Source organism: Cannabis sativa, chromosome 1, assembly GCF_029168945.1.
Source record: "Cannabis sativa cultivar Pink pepper isolate KNU-18-1 chromosome 1, ASM2916894v1, whole genome shotgun sequence".
Taxonomy (NCBI): Eukaryota; Viridiplantae; Streptophyta; class Magnoliopsida; order Rosales; family Cannabaceae; genus Cannabis; species Cannabis sativa.
In genome coordinates, this window is record NC_083601.1 from 9,286,728 (window position 1) to 9,313,726 (window position 26,999).

Genomic DNA, 26,999 nt, shown 5'->3' on the forward strand with positions numbered 1-26,999 from the left:
TGCCAATGTATTACCTGAATTAAATACTATGATGTCGAGTGTTGATATTGTCGCACAAATGCCCTTCATTGATGGTTTTTTTGATGGTCCAGACCCTGAATGTTATGTTGAGGGCAATGATGACGTAAAAGACGACCAAGGTACAAAGGTCCCTGCTGCTGTAGCTTTGAACTTGACTCCACTATCGTACCAAATACCACCGAGGCCACCGACACGGAAAAGAATGCCCTGTAGTGGAAATTGTCAAACACTTGGTACTAGTAGTAGTCATCCAGGCAAAACCAGTAATGCTAGAGGAACTACTGACAGTACAAGTCCTAATAATGCTAGAGAGACCAATGATGCTACTGGTCCTACTGATGCTCGAAGGACCAATGTGATTGGATATAGCGATCCATTTTCTTCTTCGACAAGTTACGGTAAATTCAAGGAGAAAATGTATACAAGAGAAGACCTTGAGGATCATAGTCATTATATATCTATGAGTGGCACACCAGGCGGGGAGTTACATGTGGGAAAGTTTTTTAGAGACAAAGAGCATTAAAGATGGTTGTTGGCTTGTATGCAATGAAGAAAGGGTTTGACTACTTCGTTAAGAAGTCCGGTACTGCTATTTGGTACGTCAAATGTAAGGATGCAGATTGTGGGTGAAGATTAAGAGCGAAGAAGAACATACTTTCTAACATGTTTGAGTTGAGTACATTTCATAATGTACATACATGTTCCCTTGATCTTCGAGGAAAAGATAATCGTAAAGCATCACCTTTGATAGTTGCCCATCTAATTAAGGATAAGTTCGTAACTGACGGCTCGGATCATTTGGCCTCTGATATAAGGAAAAGTATGCACAAGGATTACGAGATCCAAATGAGTTATGAAAAGGCATGGAGGTGCAGAGAGAAGACACTACACCTAGCTCGGGGGTGCACCTGAAGATTCGTACTCAAAATTACCTAGCTACTTGCACATGCTACAGTTGAGAAATCCAGGTACCATCACGAATTTTGTGGTAGAGGATGGTCGCTTCAAGTATTGTTTCTTCTCTCTGGGTCCTTGTATCCGGGGGTTTAGGTTTTGCCGACTTGTTGTATGTGTTGATGGGTCTTTCTTGAAGACTAGGTATGGTGGGCAAATGTTGTGTGCAGTGGCACTTGATGCAGGGAGCCATATCTTTCCAATAGCTTTCGCTATAGTTGATAGTGAAAACCACAATTCTTGGACCTATTTTATGAGAAAATTGAAAGAAACGATTGGTGATGTTGAGAACTTAGCCTTTGTTTCGGATAGGCATCAAATCATTGTTCGTGCTTTGGATATCGTGTTCCCTGATGCACACCACGGTGCATGCTACCACCACATTATTATGAACGTCAACCACAAGTTCAAGACTGATGTCTTCACGAATCACATTTACACGTGTGCCTACACGTATTCAAAATCAGAGTTTCACAGAGAATTTGAGAACATTCAGGCAATGAATGTTGCGGTTGCACAATATCTTGATGAAATTGGATTTGAAAAATAGGTCCGGTCGTACTTTCCAGGGGTATGTTATAATGTAATGACGAGCAACTGGGCTGAAAGCTTCAACAACACAACTAAGGATGCAAGAGGCTTCCCGATCACTACTGCTGTAGCATTCCTGAGGTCCAAAGTCCAACAGTGGTTTGCTACACGAAAAGAAAAAGCTGACAAGTGGACGAAGCTCCTAGCACCAGAAATGGAAGAGGACTTGGCATTGCATTTTGAAAAATCTCAGTATTTGAACGTTGATACATGTGGACCTTACACGTTCGAGGTTCACCCTAGAGGAACAGTTCAGACCGGTGGCGTAGGGGACTTGCAGGAATAGACTTGCACATGCGGCTTGTTCAAGTGCATGAAGTTTCCTTGTCCTCATGCATGTGCTGCCTCTCAGCAGCGAAGTATTAGCATGTACGCACTATGCTTGCCATATTACACAACAGAATATTGGAGGACATATGAAGGTACAATCATGCTGGTTGGTGACGAGGATGACTGGGAATTGCCTGATGACATAAAGAACATGACAGTTGGAGTGCCTGTTGAGAAGCAACCAGTAGGGCGACCCAAGAAGCAAAAGGTTGGAAGAATTAAGAACAACCGAACTGCTTGTAAAGGTGAAAGGATTATCAAACCACGAAATTGTGGCAAGTGCGGTGCCAAGGGGCACAACAGAAGCACTTGCACCTACCGAGGTTAAAAATGAATTTTTAGTTTATTTGTATTTTGATGTCTTGGACTATTATGTATTGTTATTGAATTCATGTTGGACTACTTTAAACATTAGAATTTGTGATATTTTATGTTTACATAATTATTATAATTTGTTGCATGAAAGAAAGGCCTAAAATTGTTATGAACTAATAAAAGAACATAAACATGCCAATAAAAGAAACTAGTTACATTGTTATCTTAATAAATACCAATTAAAAAAAACATAATTGTTCATGCTAAATTCTGGTCAAACAAATCCACACACCACCGCTCTCTAAATTTCTTCATATTGTCATCGTTCACATTATTAAACGTAGCCTCTAGCATACTATGCTCGATGTGCTCTATCACATACATCTCGCAGTCACCGCTGTATGAGACAATAAAAAGTAAATAAATAAAAATATGCAAATTAAATTCAAGTTAAATAATATAAAATTAATTGTAATTAAGTTACCTTGATTCCGTCTGTCGAACAATGCTCCGGTCGATGACTTTTGAAGTAAAACTTCTAACCTGCTCTCTGAGGCGGTCAGTTGAGGCAAGAGGATCATGTCATGACTCTCGAATAGGCTAGCCTGCAGCATCAAAGTGGGTAGTATCTTTTCCCACTTTACCAAGTGACTCTTCAATTCATTCGGGGAAATCGATCCGAGGCTCGAGTCAAATATGTTCAACAACCAATGATCCAGATCTACCTCTAGTGTCACCCAATGCCTTGCACTATCGAAGAAGAAGGCCATATATATTTCTCCTTATTCTTCCAACTGTCCAAGTATTGACCTTTATCCCCTCGAATCAAATCCAATATGCCCTCATCCCACTAAAAGCTAGTATGGTCATCACCCGCAGCTAGGGGTGTTCATTGGATCACATCCAATGGATTTGGACCCATCCGATCCAATCCAATTATTTATTGGATATTGGATTTTTCCATCCGATCCAATCCAATTGAATTGAGTCATCCGATCCGATCCGATCCAATGGATGTATTGGATTGGATCGGTTCCATCCATTGGATGCTTTAACTGGTTTTTATTAGATTGGATTGGATCCATCCAATGAATCCCATGGATAAATCCAATCCATTTTAACCACTATTTAGGCTAATTTCGTTAAAAAAATATATATATGAAAAAATATAATTTAAAACCTAATAAATAATAAAATAATATATAAAATATTAAATAAAATAATTAAATATATAAAATTATAAATATTAAATATGATTGGATGGACATTGGATGATATTGGATTGGATTGGATCGGTTATCCATTGGATCGGATGTCTCATCCAATATCCGATCCGATCCAATTGGATTTTTAAAATTTGCATCCGATCCGATCCAATTATGATTGGATATCCGATTCTATTGGATCGGTTGGGATTGGATCGGTCGGTTGGAATTGGATTGGATGACTTTCTGCACACCCCTACCCGCAGCTTCCCACCAACCAATAACTCCTGATGGGAAAATACACGGCATGATGACACATCTATTTGGGTACACCTCTGGATAAAAGTGTTGTCGCCTCCTCATCAAATGAAATGCCGCATCTAAATGCTAAAACATGAAAATTAAATATGTCAGAGATTAAATAAAAAAAGTTAGATAAAGTCTTTAAAAACCAAAGAAGTAAAAAAATCTTAAAAACTTACATCGTCTCCAAGCCATGTCTTCGGAGTATCTTGTTCGAGGAACCAAGCTGAATCGTGTCTACCGGAGAAGCACTCTCTCGGGCACTTGTTCCCAATCTGGCCGAGTACCCAACTGTGAAAAGTCTTGAGCAGCTTCCGATCAACCACTCTAAGTGGGTCCGCATTCACAAGTGTCTTCGATGCCCTGGACTTCTTTTTCATTTCAGTGTACTCATCGAACCACCTAGGCTGCTTTCTCTTCCTCCGATTCTCCACTAGTTCTGGAGATGTCTCTAACACCTGTACCTTAGAATCCTGAGTATCCCCGATGCTGGTGATATTCGTGTTCTCAGGTGTACAGAACATGTCATCATCATCCTGTCTATAATCATTTGGGAGAATGATTTCATTTTCCGGTGACTGAGCCTCTTCTTCTGGTTGTGGCTATGGCTATGGCTGTGGCTGTGGCTGTGGCTATGACTGTGAATATAGTGTCGACCTTCCAGGATCTTGCAGAAGTCTCATTATGGTCTTCAACTGATCCATAATCGTTGTTTGTCCTCTTAGCAGAGCGGTCTGCCCTTCCCTCAAAGCAAGCCCCCTCTCCACAGTCTCCAACCTTGCCAAAATGGCAGGGTATACTGGATCGCGAGCCTTTGAGGTGCTGGGAATAGAAGCTAACGGGCGAAGAAGAGGATCCTGTGATGCTGCAGATGGGTCAACACCAGACTCATCTGGTACTGAAGACGGTGCACATGGTGGAGACGGTGGAGGTGGTGTAGAGTCTTTAAATATTCGGGCTGCATCCGCTCGTTCTTCAAATGTCGAGGCAAGCTTTTCGGCCTGGCTTCGCAAAGCATCTTGTGTTGGTTGCCCATCCTCACCCAACACAAGTTCCTCCAAGTCAACAAATAAAGGCGGCTGACCCCCAGTGATGTAACTCACAAACTCAATCTCATTCGCTCGGGGACATAACATAGAGTAAACTGTCAACTGAAAAATAAAACAAATATATTAATATAATATGTGGAAATTAACATGAATTAAACATAAAGTGTAAGAAACTTACATTTCTAGCAAATAATCTTATCACTTCGTCCTTCCCGAGTGTCGTTTTCGGCTTACTCTCCCAGCTCACCATTCTCGGAAAGCGATGCGACTTCTTCACTGCATACTCATTGCCCAGCTCCACGATGACCTCGTATGCCCAATACTGCAACGCTGCAGTATAGCCGTAAGATGAGTATTTTGACTCCTTCTGTGTAACTCCCTTTTTAATCTTTTTCAGCATCTTATTCTTCACATCCACGTAGTCTTTATTACAAGTTTCCATCAGCTTGGTGTACAAAATCTTTCCCCACGGGTACTCGTAGAAGAATGGAAGGTTGTCAACCATTCTTATGACAAAAGGAGGAACGACAATCTTCTCCTCCTTACCAGTGAGGACGCCCATAACAAACAAGGCCATCCCCAACTTGTAGACATCATCAACTTCTATGCAGCTCTCAAAAACTCTGCGCATTTGGCCAAAGCTGATGGAAGGATTACCGTTGAAATATTCCATAATCAATCGGTCCGAACTTCCTTTCTCTTTGATGTCTTTCTCTATAGGTCCGGGCAACAAGTTTAACCCGGTCACCAAGTCAAACTCCACCCTACCAAATCTACATCTCTTCCTTCCCACATAAAAATGTACCTCGTCCGGCTTGTCAGATTTGATTTTGTGCAGCATCAAGTGATGAATCAATGCTCCTGAAAATTGTAAAGTCTCTCTCTCGAAAATCTGTTTGAAAGGGGATTCCCTCACCCTATCCCATAGTCTGAATTCTTCAAATTTAGCCTTAATCTTTGGGTAGTAATAACTATCATCGCGCCATGTGACACGGCCTGTGTAATGCTCCGACACTTGAATTATTAGATGTGGAGGTCTCTGAAAAAAAAACCAAGAATTAAATCAATAAAAAATAAAATAATTATTAATAAAACAATAATTAATAAATCAATAAAAAATAAAATAATAAGTAATAAAACAATAATTAATAATTAATTATAAAACAATAATTAATAAAAAATAAAACAATAAATAATAATTAATAATAAAACCATAACTAATAATTAATAAAACAATAAAAAATACAACAATAATTAATAATTAATAATAAAACCATAATTAATAATTAATAAAAATTAAAAATTAAACAATAATTAATAATTAATAATTAAACCATAACTAATAATTAATAAAACAATAATTAATAATAAATAATAAAACCATAATTAATAATTAATAAAAAATTAAAAATTAAACAATAATTAATAATTAATAATTAATCCATAACTAATAATTAATAAAACAATAATTAATAATTAATAATAAAACCATAATTAATAATTAATAAAAAAATTAAAAATAAACCAATAATTAATAATGAATAATAAAATAATAATTAATAAAACAATAAAAAATTAAACCTAAACAAACAATCAGGGCCTGATCCAAACTAAAAAATTTAAAACAATACAAAGAATCGGACCCCATCGGACACACAATTGGGCCCATCGCACCCAACATAAAAATTTGAAAAGTAAACAAAGCAATCAGACCCATAATCAGACCTATCAGACATTATAAAAAAATTTGAAATGAAAATACTAAAAAAGGGGGGCCGATCGGGCCTGCAATCGGGCCCATTGGACCCCCAATCCCATCAGACCCAAGAAAAACATACACGAGACAAGACCATCGGACCCCATCGGTCCGAACATCGGACCCATCGGTCCTCTGCTATTAAAAATCAATTTTTGGGGACCATCGGACCCCATCGGTCCAAGCATCGGACCCATCGGTCCTCTGCTATTAAAATCGATTTTTGGGACCATCGGTCCGAGCATCGGACATGCATCGAACCCATCGGAACTTCTTCTTCCTCAAGCAAAAGTTTACCCATTTCATAGATTTGAGATAATTTAAAAAAAAATTCCTAAATCTAACAAAATCCTAAGTTTCACATACACAATCACAAACAAACTCAATCTCTAACTTTTTCTCACAAAAAAAAAATTAAAAAATTAATACACACCTTTGACATTGTGGGTTCGGTTCGCGAATCCAGCCAATGTAGAGTCGGTACCGTGTGGGTCTCGATTGGAGTGGTTCTGTGGGTCTCCGTCGGAGTCGTCTCGGTCGGAGGTGGCGGTCGTCTCGATCGGAGGTGGGGGTCGCGGTTTGGTTCGGGCGAAGTGGGCAGAGAGAGTTTGTTTGAGAAGGAGAGAGAAAGGGTTAGAAATTATGAGGAGGGTATTTTAGGGTTGTAAAAGTGTCCTATTTTTTAAATTACCCTAATTATTGGTTCTCCTAACTAATTATCCCGTATAAAATGCATAAAAATTCAAATTTCCCTATTGTTATTAGTCCAATTAAGTATCAGATCTCATATAATTATATATAATAATTTTTAGAGAGTATCGCTAGCCAATCACAAAGCGACATGTCTAAAGTACTAGGCACTAATACTCTATAACAATGCTCTTTTTTTTTACAAAAAAAACTCAAAAATTGAGGACAAGCATCTGTCGAAACATAATCTCCTAAACTAGTAACAGAGGTTGCCAATGTATGAGCAACATCATTCGCTGATCGCGAAATGACATTGCAAGAACCACCACCAGCAACAGCTAATAAAGAATGGATATCTAATAAAATAGACTGAAAACTAAAATTTATGTAAAATATATTAATTCAACTAATTGCCATAGTAGATTCACTATTAATAATGGAGATATTGAAACTAAATTAATACGCAAGAACCAGGCCCATACGAATACAACTTTGCCATAATAGCAGAGAACTCTCCTAACACACCTGATGACCATGCCATCCAACTCACACCCTCTGCATCCCGTATCACTCCTCCTAATCCAACAAAGCCCCTCCTTAGAATCACCGAAGCATCCGTCGCTAGAGCAAAGAATCTAGGAGGAGGTGGCATCCATCGAGTAGCTCGGTTGACAATTGGGCTCGCAAGGCCCAATCCCAAACGAAGGCTACGCCGACCATACTCCTTAAACTCTTCCAGATGGTTATTTGTTATGTAAAGACTCGGTTTTTGATCGAGTCAAAGATATATATAATAATAATAAATAAATAATAATAATATATGTATATAAAAGAAAAACAATCAGACCCCCTATATCGTCCTGTTTCTCACTTACTCTCTTTTTCTCTCTTTTCAAAACACAAAAAGAAAACCCACAAACCCCATCACCGGTGGACTCCAGCCACCGCCCAGCCCCACGCTTCAGACCATTCGAACCCCCAGGTGCCGGCAACCTCAACCCCAAGCGGCACCGCTCTTTTCGCCGCCGTTAGGCCGGAATCGCAAGTCAAAGTTTGGCAATTCAAACTTTGAATAGATTTTTTGGCCACCTCCGGTGTCCGTTGGATGAGCCGTCTTCACTACTAGACTCAGTTTGACGAGGAGAACAACCTACAATAAGCTATTTCGCCCAACTCGCTACTTTTTCCGGTGACATTTTTGTAGCTCCACCCCTTTCCAGTAATATCGTATACTGTTTTGACAAATAGTTGGCATGGGTGTGATCTACTTGTCGAGGTGGTCGTTTTGATATGTACTACCTTTATTTTCGGTGATGTTTCCGGTACACCGATTTTTACCGCCACCGATAGTTAATGTGCACCGCTTAAGTGAGGTTTAAGAACTCCAAACTTTAAATACAATCATATTATATGTCATTGGACACGATTTTGAATGTAGAATGCAATGATGATAATTATTTAGCCATTTGATGGTATAGGTGAGAGTAATATCTAAGATTAGACTAAACAATTGGAGCTCGGGACTTAAGAGCTTAAGATCGTCTTTTGGACAAAGTTTAACGACTTGAGAGAGGTAGAGACTCAATTTGATTATTGGACTTGATTTTTATATGTGTTGAATAACAGACACATTCAAATTTTTATGATTTACAAATTGTTTAAAAAAATTGAAAACTTAATCTGCACATTTTTCTGGACTGTTCTAGGGCACTGAGTGTCAAATATATTTTTGTACAAATATTTATGCATGTTATGATATTTGGGTTTATTTAAAATACAGTCGTTATGCTGCCAGATTTTCTAGAAAATAAAAAAAAATATGTTCTTTTGTTATTCTTATTATTTGCCTGTTTTGGTTATACTGATGAGAGCCATGTTGATCATGTTCAGTGCATATTGTTGTTTCACGGCCTAGTCTTTTTATCATCATAGGTAGATCAGGTGTGCACTCACCTGTAGGTGAAAGACCTAGAATCTGTGCAGGAAGTGAATTAAATCTGAGCCTCGGTATTATGGTGGATATCAGGTGCGACTACCCGGTTTTGGATGTCGTTTTCTATGATTGGTATTGAGAGCTAGAGGTCTAGTAGACGGTGTGATATGCATTTGACGCTTGATTTTGTGATTATTTGTGATCTCTCTACTTTGTTTATACATTTTGATAATGGTGATGAGTTATTTTATTTTACAAAGCTAACCATGCAAGAATTTTATTAAACCAAGGGTCCTTTGATATTAGTTGTTTTCCTACTGGGCTTTATAAGCTCACCCCCTATTTTCTCCTATTCCAGGAACTCAGTCTGATGCTAGTCGATGAGGATGGTACCGTTGAGAAAGAAAGTCGTTATTAGTTTAGTCTTATTCTACTCTTTAATCTTCTAATGAAACTAATTTTATATTTAAGTTGGAATGGATGGTCTCGATGAATTAAATTAGCTAAGTGTCAGTTAGAAATGAGGAATGATGGATGCTAGATATTATTTTGGTATTTTATTGACCTATTAAATCTATCTATTCAGTGACTAGATAGCTGTGGGGATATTATTGTTCTTTTATATCAATGAGTGGTCCTGATTTTGTTACTAATATTTTCTTATTGGTATAGGAGTTAATCTATTATTTTTAAATAAGTATTTTGTGATATAAATTAAAGGATCATTTATAAGCGTTATCTTCCTACAAGAGTCAAAGTGTGACTTTTAACCACCCAAGTTAGGAATATTACATATCTGCCACGGCCTAGGGCTCAGGTTGTGACAGAAAAATGGTATCAAAGCAGCGAGTTTAATTACCTCGGAGTGTGTCACCAAATAGTTTAGATTTATTTTAAATAATAATAGTAATAAGTATCTTGATATTTATATGTATAAGACATATTTATATTATTAGCATCCAATTCTCACTAACTGATTAACCTTTGGTTCTCAGACCTAAGAAAATGCCTCTAAAAAGGAAGGAAGACAAGGAGAACGGTTGGAGAAGACGTCCCTGAAGCTAATGTCGAACCTCCACAAGCTGAATTCCCTATGAATGCCCTTCTCGAAGCCTTAAGAGCAGTTCCCGCACAGCAGATGGATCCTACCGCTCGACAAAGTCATCATTTTCAGATCTTTCATCAAATCCAAGTGCCTGAGTGTGAGGGTGGACAAGATCCCATGGTAGCTGAAAGGTGGTTGAGGAAGATAAAGAAAAATTTCAACACAATAGGAACACCTAAGGAATACCAAGTTACTTTTGTTGTGTCCAAGTTAGAGGGTGGTACAACAAATTAGTGGGAGACCTTATCCAGGACAATGGAAACTGATGGGATGACTTGGCAAGATTTTGAGAAAGTTTTCAGGGAGCAATATTTTAGTCCATCTCACAGGAGGGCTCTGATTGGAGCATTTGATGGTTTAAGACAAGGGGATATGACTGTGAATGAGTTTTGCATGAAGTTTGTAGAGCTATCTTCTTATCCATATCCTGGTGTTGTTGACCAACCCTTTGTGATTGAACAGTTCATGCGTCGTTTGAGGCCTGCGATACGTGGTCCAATAGCCCCTTTGACCTTTAACAACCTAACTGAGTGTGTGACAGTAGCCTTGCGAACTGAGGCTCATGTAGAAGGGAATGAGAAGAAGAACCCAAGCAAAGGAAAAGGAAATGACAGAAAGATGATCAAGAAGAATCAAGGGCCGCGATCCCAAGGACACCAATTTAGTGGGAGTAGCACTAGTAGTGGTTCATTTGGAAAGACTCGTAAGGGACCATACGGGTGTTTCAGTTGTGGTTAACAAGGTCATAAGAAGAAAGATTGCCCACAACGACAACAAAGATTTCAAGCATCTCACGGAGGACCCATAAATAACTATGTAGAGTCTACTCCTTTTCCTAAATAGCTCAGGACCAACCAGTTTCAGTTTTCCTCCTACGATTTCACACCCCAATCGGGCCAACAATCTCAGTATCAACATCAGTTTAGGCCACAAGGTTCAGGGTTCAACATGGGGTACTCACAAGGTTTCCAAAATCCTGCTCCTAGGGGTAGTCAAAGAAGGTAAAATCAAGGTGGAGGGTCTGGTGCAAGTACAAGCCATCCTAGTCAAGGAAAGGGAAAGGCAAAAACAAAGTCGTCCGCTCAAGCCTATGCTCTAGGGGTTCATGATGTACAGGGCAGTGCTGACCAGGGAGTTGTTGATGGTATGGTTCTTATCTCACACTCTTGGGCTCATGTGTTATTTGATACTGGTGCATCACATTCCTTTATATCATTGATGTTTGTTAGTATGTTAGGTTTGAGTTGGGAAAGTTTTAGTCCTGTGTTACATTTGAGTGTACCTATGGGAGGACACGGTGAGGTATCCACTATATGTAGGTCAGTTTGTATTGTGTTTGAGGGACACAAGTTGTCTAGAAACTTATTAGTGTTGCCTATGGGCAATTTGATGTAATTCTTAGTATGGATTGGTTGTTTAAATACCAAGCTATTGTGGATTGTTCACGCAAAAGAATGACTCTTTTAACCCCTGTGGTGATTTCATTGTTTATCGAGCCAACATGAGTGTAGTGAGACAAAATCCTCTCTTGAGGGCATGCTTAGGTAGAAAGAGAAACTTAGAGTGTTATGGGAATCTGTTTACGATCGAGGAAGATTCTAGGGATTTAGACCAGTTCCCTTGGATATCTGTGGTTACTGGTTTTCCAAATGTGTTTCTAGAGGATTTACCAGGTTACCACCTGATAGGGAGATCGAGTTTTGCATTGATTTGATTCCCAGAGCTCAACCAGTTTCTTTTGTGCCTTACCACATGGCACATGCAGAGTTAGCTGAATTGAAAAAACAATTAGGGGAGTTAATAAATAAGGGTTACATTAGGCATAGTACTTCTCCATGGGGAGCTCCAGTCTTGTTTACTAAGAAAGCTGATGGAACTTTGCGACTTTGTGTCGACTATAGAAAGTTGAATCAGATGACAATTAAAAACAAATATCCTGTACGAGGATTTATGAGTTATTTGATCAACTTGGTGGTTCAAAGTTCTTTTCAAAGATTGACTTGAGATCAAGCTACCATCAATTGAGGATTAGGGAAGAAAATATCCCTAAGGCTGCTTTCAGGACACGTTAGGGACACTTTGAGTTTTTGGTAATGCCATTTGGGTTAATGAATGCACCTACTGGATTTATGGATCTCATGAATAGAGTCTTTAGACCTTTCTTGGATAAGTTTGTGGTGGTATTCATTGATGATATCTTGGTGTATTCTAAGACACGTGAGGATCATGCTGAACACTTGACAACAGTATTATAGACATTGCAAGATCATCGATTATATGCTAAGAAAGAGAAGTGTAAGTTTTGGATGACTGAAGTCAAGTTCTTGGACCATGTAATATCTTAAGATAGTATCATTGTTGATCCTACAAAGATAAACTCTATTCTACAGTGGGAAAGACCAAAGAATGTCACTAAAGTTTGAAGTTTTCTTAGGTTGGTAGGCTACTATCGTTGCTTTGTGGAGAATTTCTCTCGGATTGCTATGCCTATGACAAAGTTAACAAGAAAAGAATAAAAGTTTATGTGGAATGATAGTTGTGAAGAGCTCTCAGAGAATTGAAGGAAAGATTTACTTCGGTGCCTGTTCTCACTGTTCCTAATAATGAGGAACCATATGTGGTATTCACTGATGCTTCAGGAACTGGATTAGGAGGTGTCATCGTGCAAAATGGCAAGGTGGTTGCCTATGCTTCTTGACAATTGAAACCACACGAGAAGAATTACCCTACGCATGACCTAGAACTTGTCACGGTAATCTTTGTCTTGAAGATTTGGAGATATTATTTGTATGGCGTAAAGTTTGAGTTATACTTAGATCATAAGAGCTTGAAGTATCTTCTTACTCAAAGGGACTTGAACTTGAGGCAAAGAAGATGGGTTGAGTATATGGAGGACTATGATTTCCCTTTACAGTAAGGCTTTTTTAAACTCTTATGTGTTTAATTTTATTGTTTTAGAGATATTCATATTTAGGATGTTAATCAACATACTTGTTAGTAAATCTAGATCCTGGTAAAATATTCCAAACATTAACATGTTTTGGAAAGCTGGGAACGAGCTCTATCATATTGGGTTTCATAAGCTCTTCGAGAAAATGATGAAATCATTGTCAAAAATGGGCTCAAAGATCTCAGTCCATCGCAAAATGTCTTTTTAGCACAAACCTACACACTTGGAGAAAACACATTAGATCTATACAAAAATAAATATTAATCTATCTAATAATTGACTAAGAATGAATGTACAAATATGCACTCATTAAAAACTAAAAAAGGGTGGCTCCACGTGGCTTCTCCTAGCCACTTTTATTGTCTTGGCAAGTGTGTTCAAAAGTCGTGGATTGGAAAAGTTGAGTCCCAAGTTGGGGTTGTCCTTTTAGTGCCACACTGTTGCGTAAGGGTGTTTATTGGACCACATCTAATGTTTTAGGCCTATCCAGATCCGATCCAATTATATATTAGATGATAGATTTTACCATCCGATCAGATCCAAATAATTTCAATCATCCAATCGATCCAACTTCCATTGGATGTTGGATTGGATCAGTTCTATCCGTTAGATGTATTTTATATATATTTATTAGTTTAATTTAAATTTATCTAATATTTTAGACCTAGTATTTTTTAGATCGGATCAGATGCATCTAATATTTTAGGTCTAGCATGTATTTGATTGGATTGGATTCATCCAATCCAAGAAAGAAAGAGTAAAATTTTAATGTTAATTTTTATATATACATATGTAATTTACGTATAATAATAGAAAATTTAATTACTCATCCAAATAAAATGAACATACTAATTAATTTGATTGGATGTAGGATGTATTGGATTTTTGGACACCCCATCCAACATCCAATTCGATCCAATTGGATATTCAAAAATAACATCCAATCTGATTCGATCACAATTGGATATCCAATGTTGGCGGTCGGTTGTAATTGGATCGATCAATTGCCATTAGATTGGATTAATTTATGCACGCCCCTTGCGTTCCCTTGCCGCCAACTGGTCCCCACGTATTATGTCATTCCCATAGTTTGTTGGAAACTTCACAACTAAATGTCTCACTGATGTTGCTGCCCCCAGTGCGATAAGCGCTGGTCTTCCTATTATTACATTGTAAACCGATGGAATGTCCACAATGATAAATTCTATCATTTTTGTTACAGTTTGTGGGGCCTCTCCCATTATGAGAGGGAGAATTATTTTTCCAATACTTGTTATGCCTTTACCGGTAAATCCATATAGATATGTGGGGCACGATTATAAATCACGAGTCTCAAGTCCCATCTTGTCAATGGTGGACTTGTATAATAAGTTGACCCCACTTCCATTATCAACAAGTATTCTCCTCACTCTCTTGTTGTCAATTTGGGTGGTTGTCACCAAGGGGTCATTATGTGGCATCTGTACATGGTCTCCATCTTCTTCATTAAAAATAATGAAATTTTTTGTATGTGGTTGTTTTGGGTGACGTTGAGGTGGTGACACTTGTGCATTGTTACTACTTTTCAGTTCATTAATGTAGCATTTTGGGCCCCATTACTTGTTCCAGTAAAGTGTGGACTTTCGGCAATTACTAAGACATCATGCCCTTCTAATGGTGGCACCATATCTACATTTGGCCTTGTGGCAGGGCTTGCACATTGTTTGGCGCTACTTGGGCATTGTTTTGGGCTTGTCCTTGTGCTTGGGTATTCGCCCCCTGCTTGTTGTGCGCATAACGAGCAAGTGGCTCAGCTCAAATGAGATCTTCAATTTCTATTTTCAAGACTTTACACTCGTTGGTTGTGTGGCCAACATCTTTTTGGTATCGACAATACTTTGAGGTATCTTGGTTTTTTTCTGATTCCCTTCATTGGTTCTGGAACTCTTAAATTCACAGTTTGTTCATTAGTGAGGAAAATAGTTTCTTTCTAGCATTTCAGTCAATTCTGTGAAGATGGTGTAAAGAGGTTGTTTCTTAGTATTGTTGTGGTCCCCACCGTGGTCATTTTTCCTCTTGTTGGATGTGTTCGCATTGGAGGGGTTATTGTTTGTTGAAGTGGGAGTAGCTTCTATTGCTCCAGATGAAAGAGGAAGGTTATTGGCCAACCTTGCCTCCTCCCTATTGATGTACTTTTGAGCTCTTTTCATGAACTCATATAGTGCGTGCTCTCTTTCCTTGCAAACTATCACAAAATTGGGACCCATTAGTAATTCCTGCCTCCAGTGCCATAAGTTGTCCACTATCATCAACATCTCTAGCCTTGGCGGCCTCGACATTAAATCGGTTAATATAGGCTTTTAAGCTTTTGCCTAGTTGTTGCTTCACATTAGCAAGGGAGGAACATTCTAAATTTCTGGCCTTGGCGGCGCGGAATTCCCTCTTAAAGTCACGTGAGAGTTGGTCCCATGAGGTAATAGAGTGTCTCTTAAATTTCTTGAACCAAGTCTTGGCTGCTCCAGTGAGTGTTACAGGGATTAACACACATTTTTAGTCACCAACTACTTGGTGGGCACGCATAAGTGTGTCAAAGTCACTTATGTGGACCCTGGGATCCGTACTCCCATCATACTTGGTTGTGGTCGGCATCTTGAATTCTTGTGGGTATGGTAGGGCCAATATTCTAGGAGAGTAAGGCTCTGGCTCCTCATCCAAATCATATCCAGTGGCATTTTGGTTATTGGGCACCATCAGTTGTTGTATCATTTGTTACAAAGGATTGAGCCTAGGGTCATTAACTTGTCCTTCCTCACCATCGTCAGCTTGGGGATGTTGTTTTGACGTCCCCCATTGATATTATGGTTGTTATTTGCTACTGATGGAATTGGATTCTGCCTTCTATTCAAATGTTCCCTCAAATCAGATTGTCTTTGATTGAGGTATTCTCGCAAATCAGGTCTTCTTGCGTCCCTTGGGGGACGATTGTTGTGGTGACGCTCATAATTGCGAGGTGCATTATTATGAATACTAATGGAGCAGCTTTTAGAATCAGACCAACCACTATCCTTAGCAAAGCTCATTGTTCTTTGTTTTGTGGATGATGAGGAGAGAGTGGGGGCTGCTCAGAGTATGGCTCGGAGTATGGTGTCAAAGTATTGTCTGATTTAGACACAGCTATTTTTTGGGGCAAGTTGGCACCTGGGGCATCCTTTGTTTTTGTCCACAATATGTTGGCCTCTGACGAGAACGATCTTTGCGAGGGGTAGTGTGTCGCCTAAGCCCCCTAGGTGGTTGAGCATGTGGCGCATTACCATGAGAGGTGGATCGCCTTGGTTCTTGCGAAGTGGTACCAATTGACGGATCGGGGTACCTTATAAGTGATGGTGGTGCTCGAATCGGAGAAGGTTGCTCTCTCCTTTCTTCTCGACCCATGATATTATTCTCACAGTTAGGCCTTGGAGGAACAGTTTGGGTCCCATGGGCTTAATGACCATTTCCATGTAATGATACATGGTTTCTTGTGCAGGTCTTGCATGGACTCCAACATTTGGTAAAGGTTGGTGGTCCCCCCTCCTTGTTGGGTTATTCATGGGGGCATGTTCTCTCCTTGGGCGCCCCCTTCTTCTCCTAGATGGAGAAGAATCTCTCGGTACAGGAGGTTGGTCCCCATGCCTTTAGGCTTGCTCTTGGAGCTCTCTGTTGTGGCGTAAGCTTTCTACTATCTCGACACACAGAGTTTCATTCTCTTGAAACACTTCATGGACAGGTATGGACCTGACTGGTGGGCGCTCCTTAGATGGAGATGAGGAACTCTCACAATCTTAGACTTGTCCCTCATCTTCTGGCATAGGTAGCATGGGACGCTTTTCCCGATGCCTAGAGGTTCCCTCTCCATGTGGTTGTGGAAGGACAAAGGTTCCTTTACTTTGGGGTTGATTAACTCCCCCCTTGGGACTTTAGCATCCTCCTCGTAACTAGTCCTCCTCGTACTCAATAGCATCGTGAAAAAAAGTAAATTGGTGAGTTCTCCAAAGAGAAAACAGTCAAATTTTCACCGCAGCACTCTTAATGAAAGCACCAATTTATTTATTGCAACTTCATTAGTCAAAATTAATTTATCGTAGTCCTTTATATTTTACGATCTTCTTAGATCAGTTGACGAAAAATCGCGTCTACAAATACATTAGAAAATTTGTGTTATACTAAAAAAATATATACCACTATTATACATAGTAAAATAAACAAATAAATATCATTTAAGAATAATATATATTATAGAACAAAACAGAAACATACTGTACAACAAAATCTATATACTAACAACCCACAACAACTTATAAGAAAATAAAAAAATCGACAGAACTTTCAAATAGAATTTTTTTTAACAAAACTAATATAAATATACCATAATTTCTAAATAATTTACTTCTAATTCTAAAAAAATATGAAAAAAAAAATATTAATTTTTTCATGTGACAAAAGACAATATAAATAATAAATAGTCTAATAGAATCATTTCTCTACAAGTTTTGAAATGAGAAAATTTACTAACATAATCTTATAATTTGGAACCATTTGCTATGGTGGCGTTTGGTAACACTTTTGTTTTTAAATTTTTTAATCACAAACATAAAAGTAAAATTTTTATTTTTAAAATTATTTTTGAAAAACAAAAATGTGTTCTATAACCACTTTTGTTTTTCCATTTTAAAAACAAAAAACAAAAATGTATTCTTTAAATTTCATTTTCATTTTGTTGATTTTATTTAAGTTGGGTCTGAGGCCAGATCTAAGGTCAGGACCGGGGCAAGTCTAAGTCTGATCGGGTCCTAATTCAATTTCCAAGGTCTAAGTTAGATCAAATCAGTCCAAATTATTGGTAAGAAAAACTGTTTAAAAAAATTTTAAAAGTGATTTTTTTTTATTTTTAAATTTTAGATTCTTAATAAAAAAAATTGAAAAAGTAAAAACAATTTTATAAAACATGATTTTAAAAAATATTTTCACTTTTTTAATTTTTTAAAAACAAAAAACTGATTAAAAAAGTGTTACCAAACACACCCAATAATTTTTCAATGAAAAATCATAAACTATCCAAAGCTACTAACACTCCAGATACAAATCTTGGAGTTATTTAATCTCAAATTTTGATTACTTACGGAAAATGAAAAATAATAATAATAATAAAAAAATAAAAAAAATAAAAAAACACTACTAACCTTTTCTACATTGCACTAATGAGAACTCTGACTAAAACTCATCTTATATATTTGTCTTCTGAAAACACAGTAAACTTCAATTCAACAGGTATAGTTCTAAAATAACCAATGTAAAGGATCAGATAGTTCCTGCACAACATCTGTGATTACATGATACTATAACTAGAGCTCGTCTTCTCAAACCAGTGTTGTCCTATATGTGAAGTTTAGAGCTTCCATATCATTTGTTCTTTTTTGGTTCTTTCGCATATTGATCTATCAATGCTTCCACATCTTTCCAAAAGAGGCCCTCAACCAATACCCCATCCTTCGTGAACCTGTAAATTACAATATGATATAAATTAGGAGCTCTTAACACAATAGAAGAAAGCAGAAATAATTATACAAAAATTCATAAATGCACACGAGAGAGAGAGAGAGAGAGAGAGAGACCACTTAGTTACACTTTTTGTCAACTCTACTGGTTCATTGGCAGAAATAGATTTGGGATCAGCACTTGCAATAGTAAGCGTGTACATATCAGAGAATCTTGGTAGTTTGGAAGAGATCTCCAATCCAGTGCTTGTAAATGATCCCTGCAAAGGAAAGAAAATAAAAAAGGTGATCTTTGACATCATTAATTCATACACAATTTAAATTTGTGAGCAGCTACGAAAATGATATTCATATGTGCAGCTAGCTTAATTAGTTAAGATCCAATATGCGTGTGTAAGTGAGGAGAGAATGGAGGGAAAGGGGTGAGAATCCTAAGATGAGCGTTTCTATTCTCTTTGTTTACAATGAAAATAACTGAACCAGTTTTAGTGATATGTTAATTTATAAAAAAAAGAGTAGGAAAAAAAGAAAAAAGGACAAAAAAAAAAGAAAACCATATGAGAACAATAAACCTCATAAAAGGGCCTGAATCTAAGGTTTGATTGCTAATATTACTCGATTCCACGGGATTTAACATTTCATAATATTGTAGGACTGATAAATCACATGATAACAAATATCAGTTGTCAAAGTTTATGTAGCTTTATTCGAGTTCTAATGAAATCTTGCAAGACAATAAAGGATAATTCTATAAAATCTTTCAATTCCAAGTAGAAAAGTATCTGGTATAACATTGACAAGCAAGCATTCTAAAACTTTCAACCATGAGATGGCAGTGGAACCTTGAAACATGAAAGTAGCAAATGAAGGAGAATTGCAACTTATAAACATGACCTAACCCAACCACGCCAAACACACGACTACTATTGTTACAGCAAAACCAGAAATTTCTAATAGCAAACATTGCGAATAAGGCACCTTTAAAAGATCATAGAATACTTAAACAAATACCTAACCCAAGCCAAACATACGATTATACTATTATTACAGAAAAACCAGACATTATTAATAGCACAAATTTCAAATAAGGCACCTTTCAAGGACCATGTAATACTTAAACAAATCCAACCTGTTTATACAGACTCAAATATGCATATATTATATTTCTACCTTTTCTTTTCGCATTAATCCAATTCCAATCAAACTTAAATTAGATAGCCATTTCTACATTGAATTCAAATGGTATCACTATCAAGAAGTAAACATACCACGGGAGGATAGGTAAACAGGATCGCATTCTTCTCCTTTGTGTATATGATCAGCTGCAACAACCCATTGAAGACTACATATGTGCGAGCGTCAAGGTTAACACATTCAATCAATCACTAATAATATTATATATACATATATGTTTATAATACTCACCCCTTTCATCTAGACATTATCAAAATTTCAGGTTTAAAATTATGTTCCATCAAGACAGAAGCATCTTAATTCAACCAGAAATGTTAATTAGTTGTATAGCTAAATCAAAATTGCATAGCCAGAAAAGGATATAACACGATGCAACCAATGAGAAAATCACGGTTCTCAGGGAACTTTTTCTTGTAAAACTGGGCGAACAATGCAATGACAATGATAACAGTTCCGAGCAATAATCGAACATTACTGAGTCTCACGTCTTCGACATAGCCACGGCTCGTAACGATCTAATTATTTAATCCCCCGAAATTACGAAAGAAGAAAGAAAAATTGATAGTCAACAAACAGAATTTTAAGATCGAAGTTGTTTGGTAACCTAGAAAATATAAGAAACGAGATCGGAAAGGGAAAAATACACTGACCTCAGAAACAGACTCATCGAGCATGTGTTTAATGGAGTGGTGATCCAGAAGATTAGTCTTCTTAGGGGTTTTGGGTGGCGTTGGTGCGGTTTCTGGTTTCTTGTCCTGCATTTTTGTCGAGATTGAGGGTTTGGAAGAAAACTGGTCTGAAAATGGTTGACAGAGAAAGAGGGTGAGGAGATGAGCGTAGTGTTACGGGGAACGGCCTTTTATTTTTCTAATCTACGCAACTGGGTGCGTAATGCGCGTTCCTTTAAAACTAGAACAATTAAGTGAATTTATGGACTTAAAAAAAAAAAAAGTAAATTTATGGGTAAATACTATATTTTTTTTTTTTTTGGAATTGAAGAAATTTTTTATTAAAAGGCAAAAAGTCAAAATCAAGGACACTACATGATAGTCAAGATTAGAGGTAAGGCGGTAAATCAGGTCACCAAACTCGAGAAAAGTAAAAGAATAAAGCCAAGCGTACAAGAGAATGAGTTAAAGCATTTTGAGCCTTTTTACAATGAGTAAGAGAAATAAAAGAGAAAGAAAGCCGGATATGTAAAATATCATGAACAATAATATCAAACTCTGTCTGATATATTAATAGCTTGGTCAAGACGAAGACAGTTTGAGAAAACAGTATTGGAGTTGTACCCCAAATGGTGACACAACAACAACCCACTTAAGAGAGTTGCTGCATCTGCCACATGAGGATGAAAGGAGGCTGCCACTAGATTACTTACAGAACACAAAATCACCCCGTCACGATCTATCACCACCGCCCTAAGACCCATACAACTATTATCCTCATTGATACATGCATCCACAAATAGATTAAAATCACTAACCTCAAAGTCTTGGTCGAGCCACTTGAGAGCCAAACCACAGTCTCTGTTGGCTTCACATGAGCATTCAGATCCAAATTAGATTAAGCATCTTGATAACGCCAAAGAAAACTTTAAGCCCATTGACTAATCAACTCATCAGATAACGTCTTCTTATCATGAACAAAAGTATTGCGACGATACTAAATTCTCCAACATAACACAAGAAATTCTTCCACATCATGCTTTAAAAGGACATCCACACAACCCACAAGCAATTCATAAAAACAAGAAGCCTTTTTCAAAGTGTCCAACCCTTTAACAACCCAGCCTTTCTGAATATTTTTAGGTGAAGAACAAAACCAAAAAGCATGGATCGTGGTTTCATTATTTTGGATACATAAAGGGCACACATCAAAAGTCTTCATGCCATTCCTTGCGAGATTAGCATAACAAGGCACAAAATTAAGGCTCGCTTTCCAAATAAAATTCTTAACATTGAGTGGGATGGTGAGAGACCAGAAATACTTCCACCAGCGTGAGGAACTACAAGAGGCTGACACTTGCCACCATCTCAATTTCAAAACAGAACTCCAATATCCACTCTTAACTGTATACATACCACTTTCAGAAAAGGTTTAAATTAACCAATCGTGTCTACCAAATGTTGAAACCGGTATAGACAAAATAGCCTTAGATTCAATACCATCAAAGAGCTCCTTAACTAAGGGAACGTTCCAATGTCCAGTCTTCAGCTTAAGGTCACTCACTAGCCGTAATTCACGCCTCCATGGAACAAATATTCTCAATTTTGTGTTTTGCCAAAATCATTATTAAATAACGATTCACAATTTATATTTTTTAAAATTGTACATAATAATATTTTGAGCTCAATTTCATTATTTTGTTTTCATACGAACAACATAAAATCAATTTTTAATATAAAAAGATGTAAAAAAAAATATAACTCACTTAGTTATAAAACTCCCTAAGTTAAGTTATTATTATGTTTTATTTTAACGAAATTGAGCTAAAAGTATAATTGTGTCATTTTGAAAAATACAGGATCAAAATTATTATTTAACAATTAAAAGAACTGATCGTTAACTTTTACAAATTGCAGAGTTCAGAATAATATTTTTTAAGTTGTGTTAGAAATGTCACTTGTCTAATGTGAGATGAGGTGAGGTGAGGTTATTAATGTTAGAAGTACTTAAACGGATTCCAATTAATTCAGGTTACTACCGTGGAAATAGTGTCTCATTTCATCAATTTGTCTAGTATTTGTTTATTGTTGTCGCAAAGCAATAGCAAGAGATTGATCCAAATCTTCAAATATTTTTCAACACGATCTTCCACATAGATATTTTTATCACTTAAACTAGTGTGAGCTATCCATCAATGCTCAAAAGAGCACAAATAGAGAGAGAGAGAGAGAGAGAGAGAGAGAGAGAGAGAGAGAGAGAGAGAGAGAGAGAGAGAGAGAGAGAGAGAGAGAGAGAGAGAGAGAGAGAGAGAGAGAGAATGTGGGCTTCATCTTTAGGGTTAAAGAGAGAATAAGAGATTTTTAGTTTTGATGATTCAACCCTTACAAAGATTTCTCTTCACCCTGCTATTTATGACCTCTTAGTTACTTGTTTATTATTTTCTCTCATATTTTTATTTAAATAAAATACAAAAATAAAGTGAGGAATCCCAAGCGCGGTTTAACCACTATAAGTGGTGTCATCTTGTTTTTTTTTTTTTTTTTTTAATTTTTTAAGTTTAATTAACTTAAGTTGGATCTTTATTTTTTTTTATCACATTTTATTTATCAATATTTTTGAAAATTGAAGTAAAAGAAGCTTGAGCTAAAGAAAATAAGATTAAGAAATAAATACGATAAGATTTTTACGTGGTTAGGACATTAACGAGCCTTACTCCACAAGTCAATATTATTTATAAGCTCTTTGGCTATGGAGTATTTACAGCTTTTCTCATACCAAAATTTTCTAACCATTTGCATAAAAGGATAAAACCATACTTATAGGCGTTGGCTAGTGGATCAGGCAAACCTGGACCTATTAGGGTTCTATTTGGTGTTCAAAGCCCACCGATGGGGTAAATACAATATAATATTGGCTATTGGGCTAGGTAGGTGAGGCCCAATGTATAGGCAGTCGTTGTCCGTACATGGAGGTACTATTGACAATTATAGCATAGCATGAACTGTCGATTGTGAAGGAAATGTAAGAGTAGTGGGCCTCAACTAGAAAGGTGATTTTCTTTTCGTTGTGAGCCTTTTTATGGTCTGACACAAGGCACAAGCTGCCTAATTTCATGGGATTGTGTTAGAATTGTGCCACGTGGGTCAGCTTCCATGACCTAAAATGTTCCCAGATGCCCTTTCATGTTCCGTTCTCGGTGCCTCCTGGGGGCATCCTTCTTTGATCTACACTTGTTTACTCCTCGAGTGTTTGTTGGTGGATCCGGGTTCGGGCCTCTGAATCCGTCGTTAAGAGTTAGCCTCGATGTGACCAAACGTCAAGTTTGGCTTCGCCTATTCTTGATGGATAGGTTGTGCATCTGCTCCACATGGACCTAATGAATGAGCCTCATTTCTGTATTGGGCCTCTACCACGACTCAGTTTACTAGCTATCCAAAAACACAGATAGCATTTACCCCCAAGCCTTCGGGGCTCAAGACTCGCGGAGGCTTGCTGCTCCCCATTCGAGTTTAGGATCGTACCAGGGGCCATGAAATGGGACAACCTCTTGATATTTTTCCATGGGATGATACGAAAGCATCTAGACCTTTGGTATTCAATTGGTGCATTCCACGTGTCAACATAATACTGGTGTGTGTTCGTCACACGTCCTATTGGGACGTGTGCTATCTCAGGCTGAGGACTTACGATTGATCATGTTAGTGTGTTCCCCAAGGCGCATGCCATCATTATTGTGAGCCTCTTCATTTCTAATGAAGCATTAAATGGCACCCTTTTACATTCCCAGATCGTTAGATCCGTGGGATCTGTGTTTTCTCAAACTCAATCTAAGCCCTTGGATCAAAGACATGTGAATCGCCCCTACACTTATAAATACTCAACAAGTCTCTCATTTGGCACTTTTATCCATTTTTGTGAACATTTGAGTTTTCAAAGAGACGAATTTCCCTTCTAAACCTAAAAACCTTCATTGGTAAATGTCCAACGCTAGTTTCGAGCTTGTTAACCCCTTATTGTAGCTTCGACATAAACTGTTTTCAAAAGCCACCTATCATACCCGTAACAACGTCATCTTCATTGGATTTTCAAAAAGATTAATTCTGACAAACTTGTAAGGAGGCTTTGCTATTCCAGGTGAGGATCTCATCGACTGTTTAGAACCTGTCACCCCCTGTTTCATCTATCACAAGTAAATAGCCCATCTCTATAAATTTGTTGTTGTTTTTTGTTTGGACAAATTTTGGGGATACAGATGGTTAAATGAGCATGCTATGATTAGGGGGATTTTTATTTCCTTTCTAGGTTTTTGGTTTATCGAAATTGTATGCTCCAACATGTAAGGCAGTTTGTTTGCTTTTGTATGCTTGATGAACTAGAGACATTAGGAATGTAGCTAATATTTAGAACCTTACCATGCTTAAGGATTTAGGAAAACTAAGAATTTCTAAATTCGTCACTTCTAGATGATTATCGATTCTAAGGGTTTTGGTAACGTTCACTGAGGGCATTATTGAGACCCAAGAATTCTGCTCGGGATCCTTTTGGTTCTAGAAAACTACATATTTGCTTTCGTTCTTTTTATTTGCATTCCCAATTTTAATATTTGGGAATAAACTATTCCTAGATATAGGGTCTGATGGTGATCTCTCCATGCAGTTACCGGGGAGGACTCTCCCATACCCTTGCTATCCTTTTTTTTTACTTTGGGTAACTGCTTGATAGTTTTCTTCTCAGCTTCTTTCTCTTTTATGTCAAGAGACAGTCCATTGGGCGTAGGCGATCATGGTGTTGTCCGTGACATGAATGATCCATGGTGGTGTTGGGAAAATATGCTTAATAGGATCGATTTTATTCTTCAAGAAAATTAATATTTAACATAAATATTAATTTCATATAACATCAATATCATCATTTAAGTATAGAATACTTACATAGGTGTAGCACAACAGATTATGTCTCGTTTTGTTTAGCGTTCTAACCCTTGATCATTTCTATTGTAGAGTATCACCAATCACTAAACCAGAATCCTCACTTGAGAAAGAACTCAATATTCAATCTTCAATTTCTTGGCAGACTTCCATAAATATCTAAGTGTCGTAATAGAATTGTGTGGGCGATTCTTACAACCACCAAGTGGTATTTTGAAAATTACAAGAGAAAGAGAGAGAGGGAGAGAGTTTTTTTTTTTGACAAAAAGCTAAGTGTGTTAGAAAGTTTTTACTTAGGTTCTCTAACTATAGCGAAAGGTCTTATAAGGAAAAGGAAACCCTAAAGCCTTTTTCTTAACAATTAATTAAATAAATAAAAAGGGAAACAAGAGAGTTAATGCTTGGTCACCAAGCATCCTTGGCAGAAAGATTATAGGGCTTGGGCTCTCATTGTGCTCCTCATTATTTCCAAGCCCAATAGACTAAAATAACTCATTCCTTTTATTTATGGCATAAATATTTATTTTTTTTGCATTTAAATACTAATTTTCATAAAATAATTGATATAATTATTTTTCACAAAATATTATTTAAATACTTACTATTAATTTTTGACAACAAAATATCTAATTAATAATAAAATATTTATTATCTCTTTCTTCTTTATTTTCACAAATTTTGTGGAATATTCTCAAAATTGACAAAATAATAATGTGAATATTAATTAATTAAATAATCAATTAAGTAATCTAATGTCAATATTATCCTAAATATTGTGGGGACCATGGGCCCATACAAATTCAGGCTCTTAATAAGATAGATACGAAATTTAACAAATAAATTTCTTACTTATTAATTCGTCGTGACTCTACTATAGACTCGGAATTACACTCCTAATTACATGAAACGCTCTATATATCAAATATAGATACATTATAATATCATCCATTATTTTTATCATATCGATCATTTATCCTCTATAGAGAGTCTGCAATTAATATGGACTAAAATTATTATTTTACCCTTTAATTATATTTTATCTTTAAAACACTTAATTGACTTAATAATATTTTTATGAACTAATATAATCATTGAAATGAGTGCTTTATCATTAAATACTTTAAGTTAGATCAAATGAAACTTTTATTTCACTTCTAAGATAGAAGTTAAAGTCAAAAAGTTACTTCTTTGTGGCATTGTAAGTATTAAAAGTGAGAAAGGTGAGATTCTAAAGGTTCACAAGCATAAACTGAAGGCATGCACCAGTGATAGTGGAGTGTTGACTGAACATCTCCGAAATGACAAAATTTAAAGCAATAACAATGTGTAGCTAAAGACGATAACAAAGCGCTTTATGGGAGGCAACCCATAATTAGTTTTTATTTTTATTCATATTTATCAAATTTTATTTTTAATTATTTTGTATTTTAGTCGAGGTATCGTGAAATACGTGAAAAATTTCGAATTTTTTTTGGCGCTATTGCGCCGTGCAT

General features: G+C 36.9%; 3 protein-coding genes across 3 annotated transcripts; 1 reads left to right on the forward strand and 2 right to left on the reverse strand.

The window, feature by feature from the left end:
- Nucleotides 1–1,879: 1,879 nt before the first annotated feature.
- Nucleotides 1,880–2,224, forward strand: LOC115703778 (uncharacterized). Its single transcript, XM_030631010.2, has one exon. The coding sequence runs from the start codon at nt 1,880–1,882 to the stop codon at nt 2,222–2,224; it is 345 nt and encodes a 114-aa protein (XP_030486870.2).
- On the reverse strand, nt 1,938–5,828 carry LOC115703779 (uncharacterized). Its single transcript, XM_061103527.1, has 2 exons — nt 2,696–5,828; nt 1,938–2,608 (listed from the first exon to the last, which is right to left on the reverse strand). Exon 1 carries the CDS (start codon nt 5,607–5,609, stop codon nt 4,911–4,913), a length of 699 nt encoding a protein of 232 aa, XP_060959510.1. The 5' UTR covers nt 5,610–5,828; the 3' UTR covers nt 1,938–2,608; nt 2,696–4,910.
- Nucleotides 5,829–18,426: 12,598 nt separating this feature from the next.
- LOC115706482 (signal peptidase complex subunit 2) lies at nt 18,427–20,805 on the reverse strand. The gene is made up of 5 exons (XM_061103531.1): nt 20,560–20,805; nt 20,269–20,424; nt 19,984–20,061; nt 18,833–18,975; nt 18,427–18,717 (listed from the first exon to the last, which is right to left on the reverse strand). The coding sequence occupies exons 1-5, from the start codon at nt 20,668–20,670 to the stop codon at nt 18,621–18,623; spliced, it is 585 nt and encodes a 194-aa protein (XP_060959514.1). The 5' UTR covers nt 20,671–20,805; the 3' UTR covers nt 18,427–18,620.
- Between the last annotated feature and the right edge of the window lie 6,194 nt (nt 20,806–26,999).

What these genes read in the sequence shown, in the direction of transcription:
- LOC115703778 (XM_030631010.2), top strand. Translation starts at nt 1,880, where the DNA reads ATGAAGTTTCCTTGTCCTCATGCATGTGCTGCCTCTCAGCAGCGAAGT.
- LOC115706482 (XM_061103531.1), bottom strand. Translation starts at nt 20,670, where the DNA reads ATGCAGGACAAGAAACCAGAAACCGCACCAACGCCACCCAAAACCCCT. An exon ending in TTGGTTGCATCGTGTTATAT is followed by an intron (nt 20,062 to 20,268) that starts CCTTTTCTGGCT and finishes GCTCGCACATAT; the next exon opens with GTAGTCTTCAATGGGTTGTT. An exon ending in ACAAAAAGTGTAACTAAGTG is followed by an intron (nt 18,718 to 18,832) that starts GTCTCTCTCTCT and finishes TGTAATTTACAG; the next exon opens with GTTCACGAAGGATGGGGTAT.
- LOC115703779 (XM_061103527.1), bottom strand. Translation starts at nt 5,609, where the DNA reads ATGCTGCACAAAATCAAATCTGACAAGCCGGACGAGGTACATTTTTAT.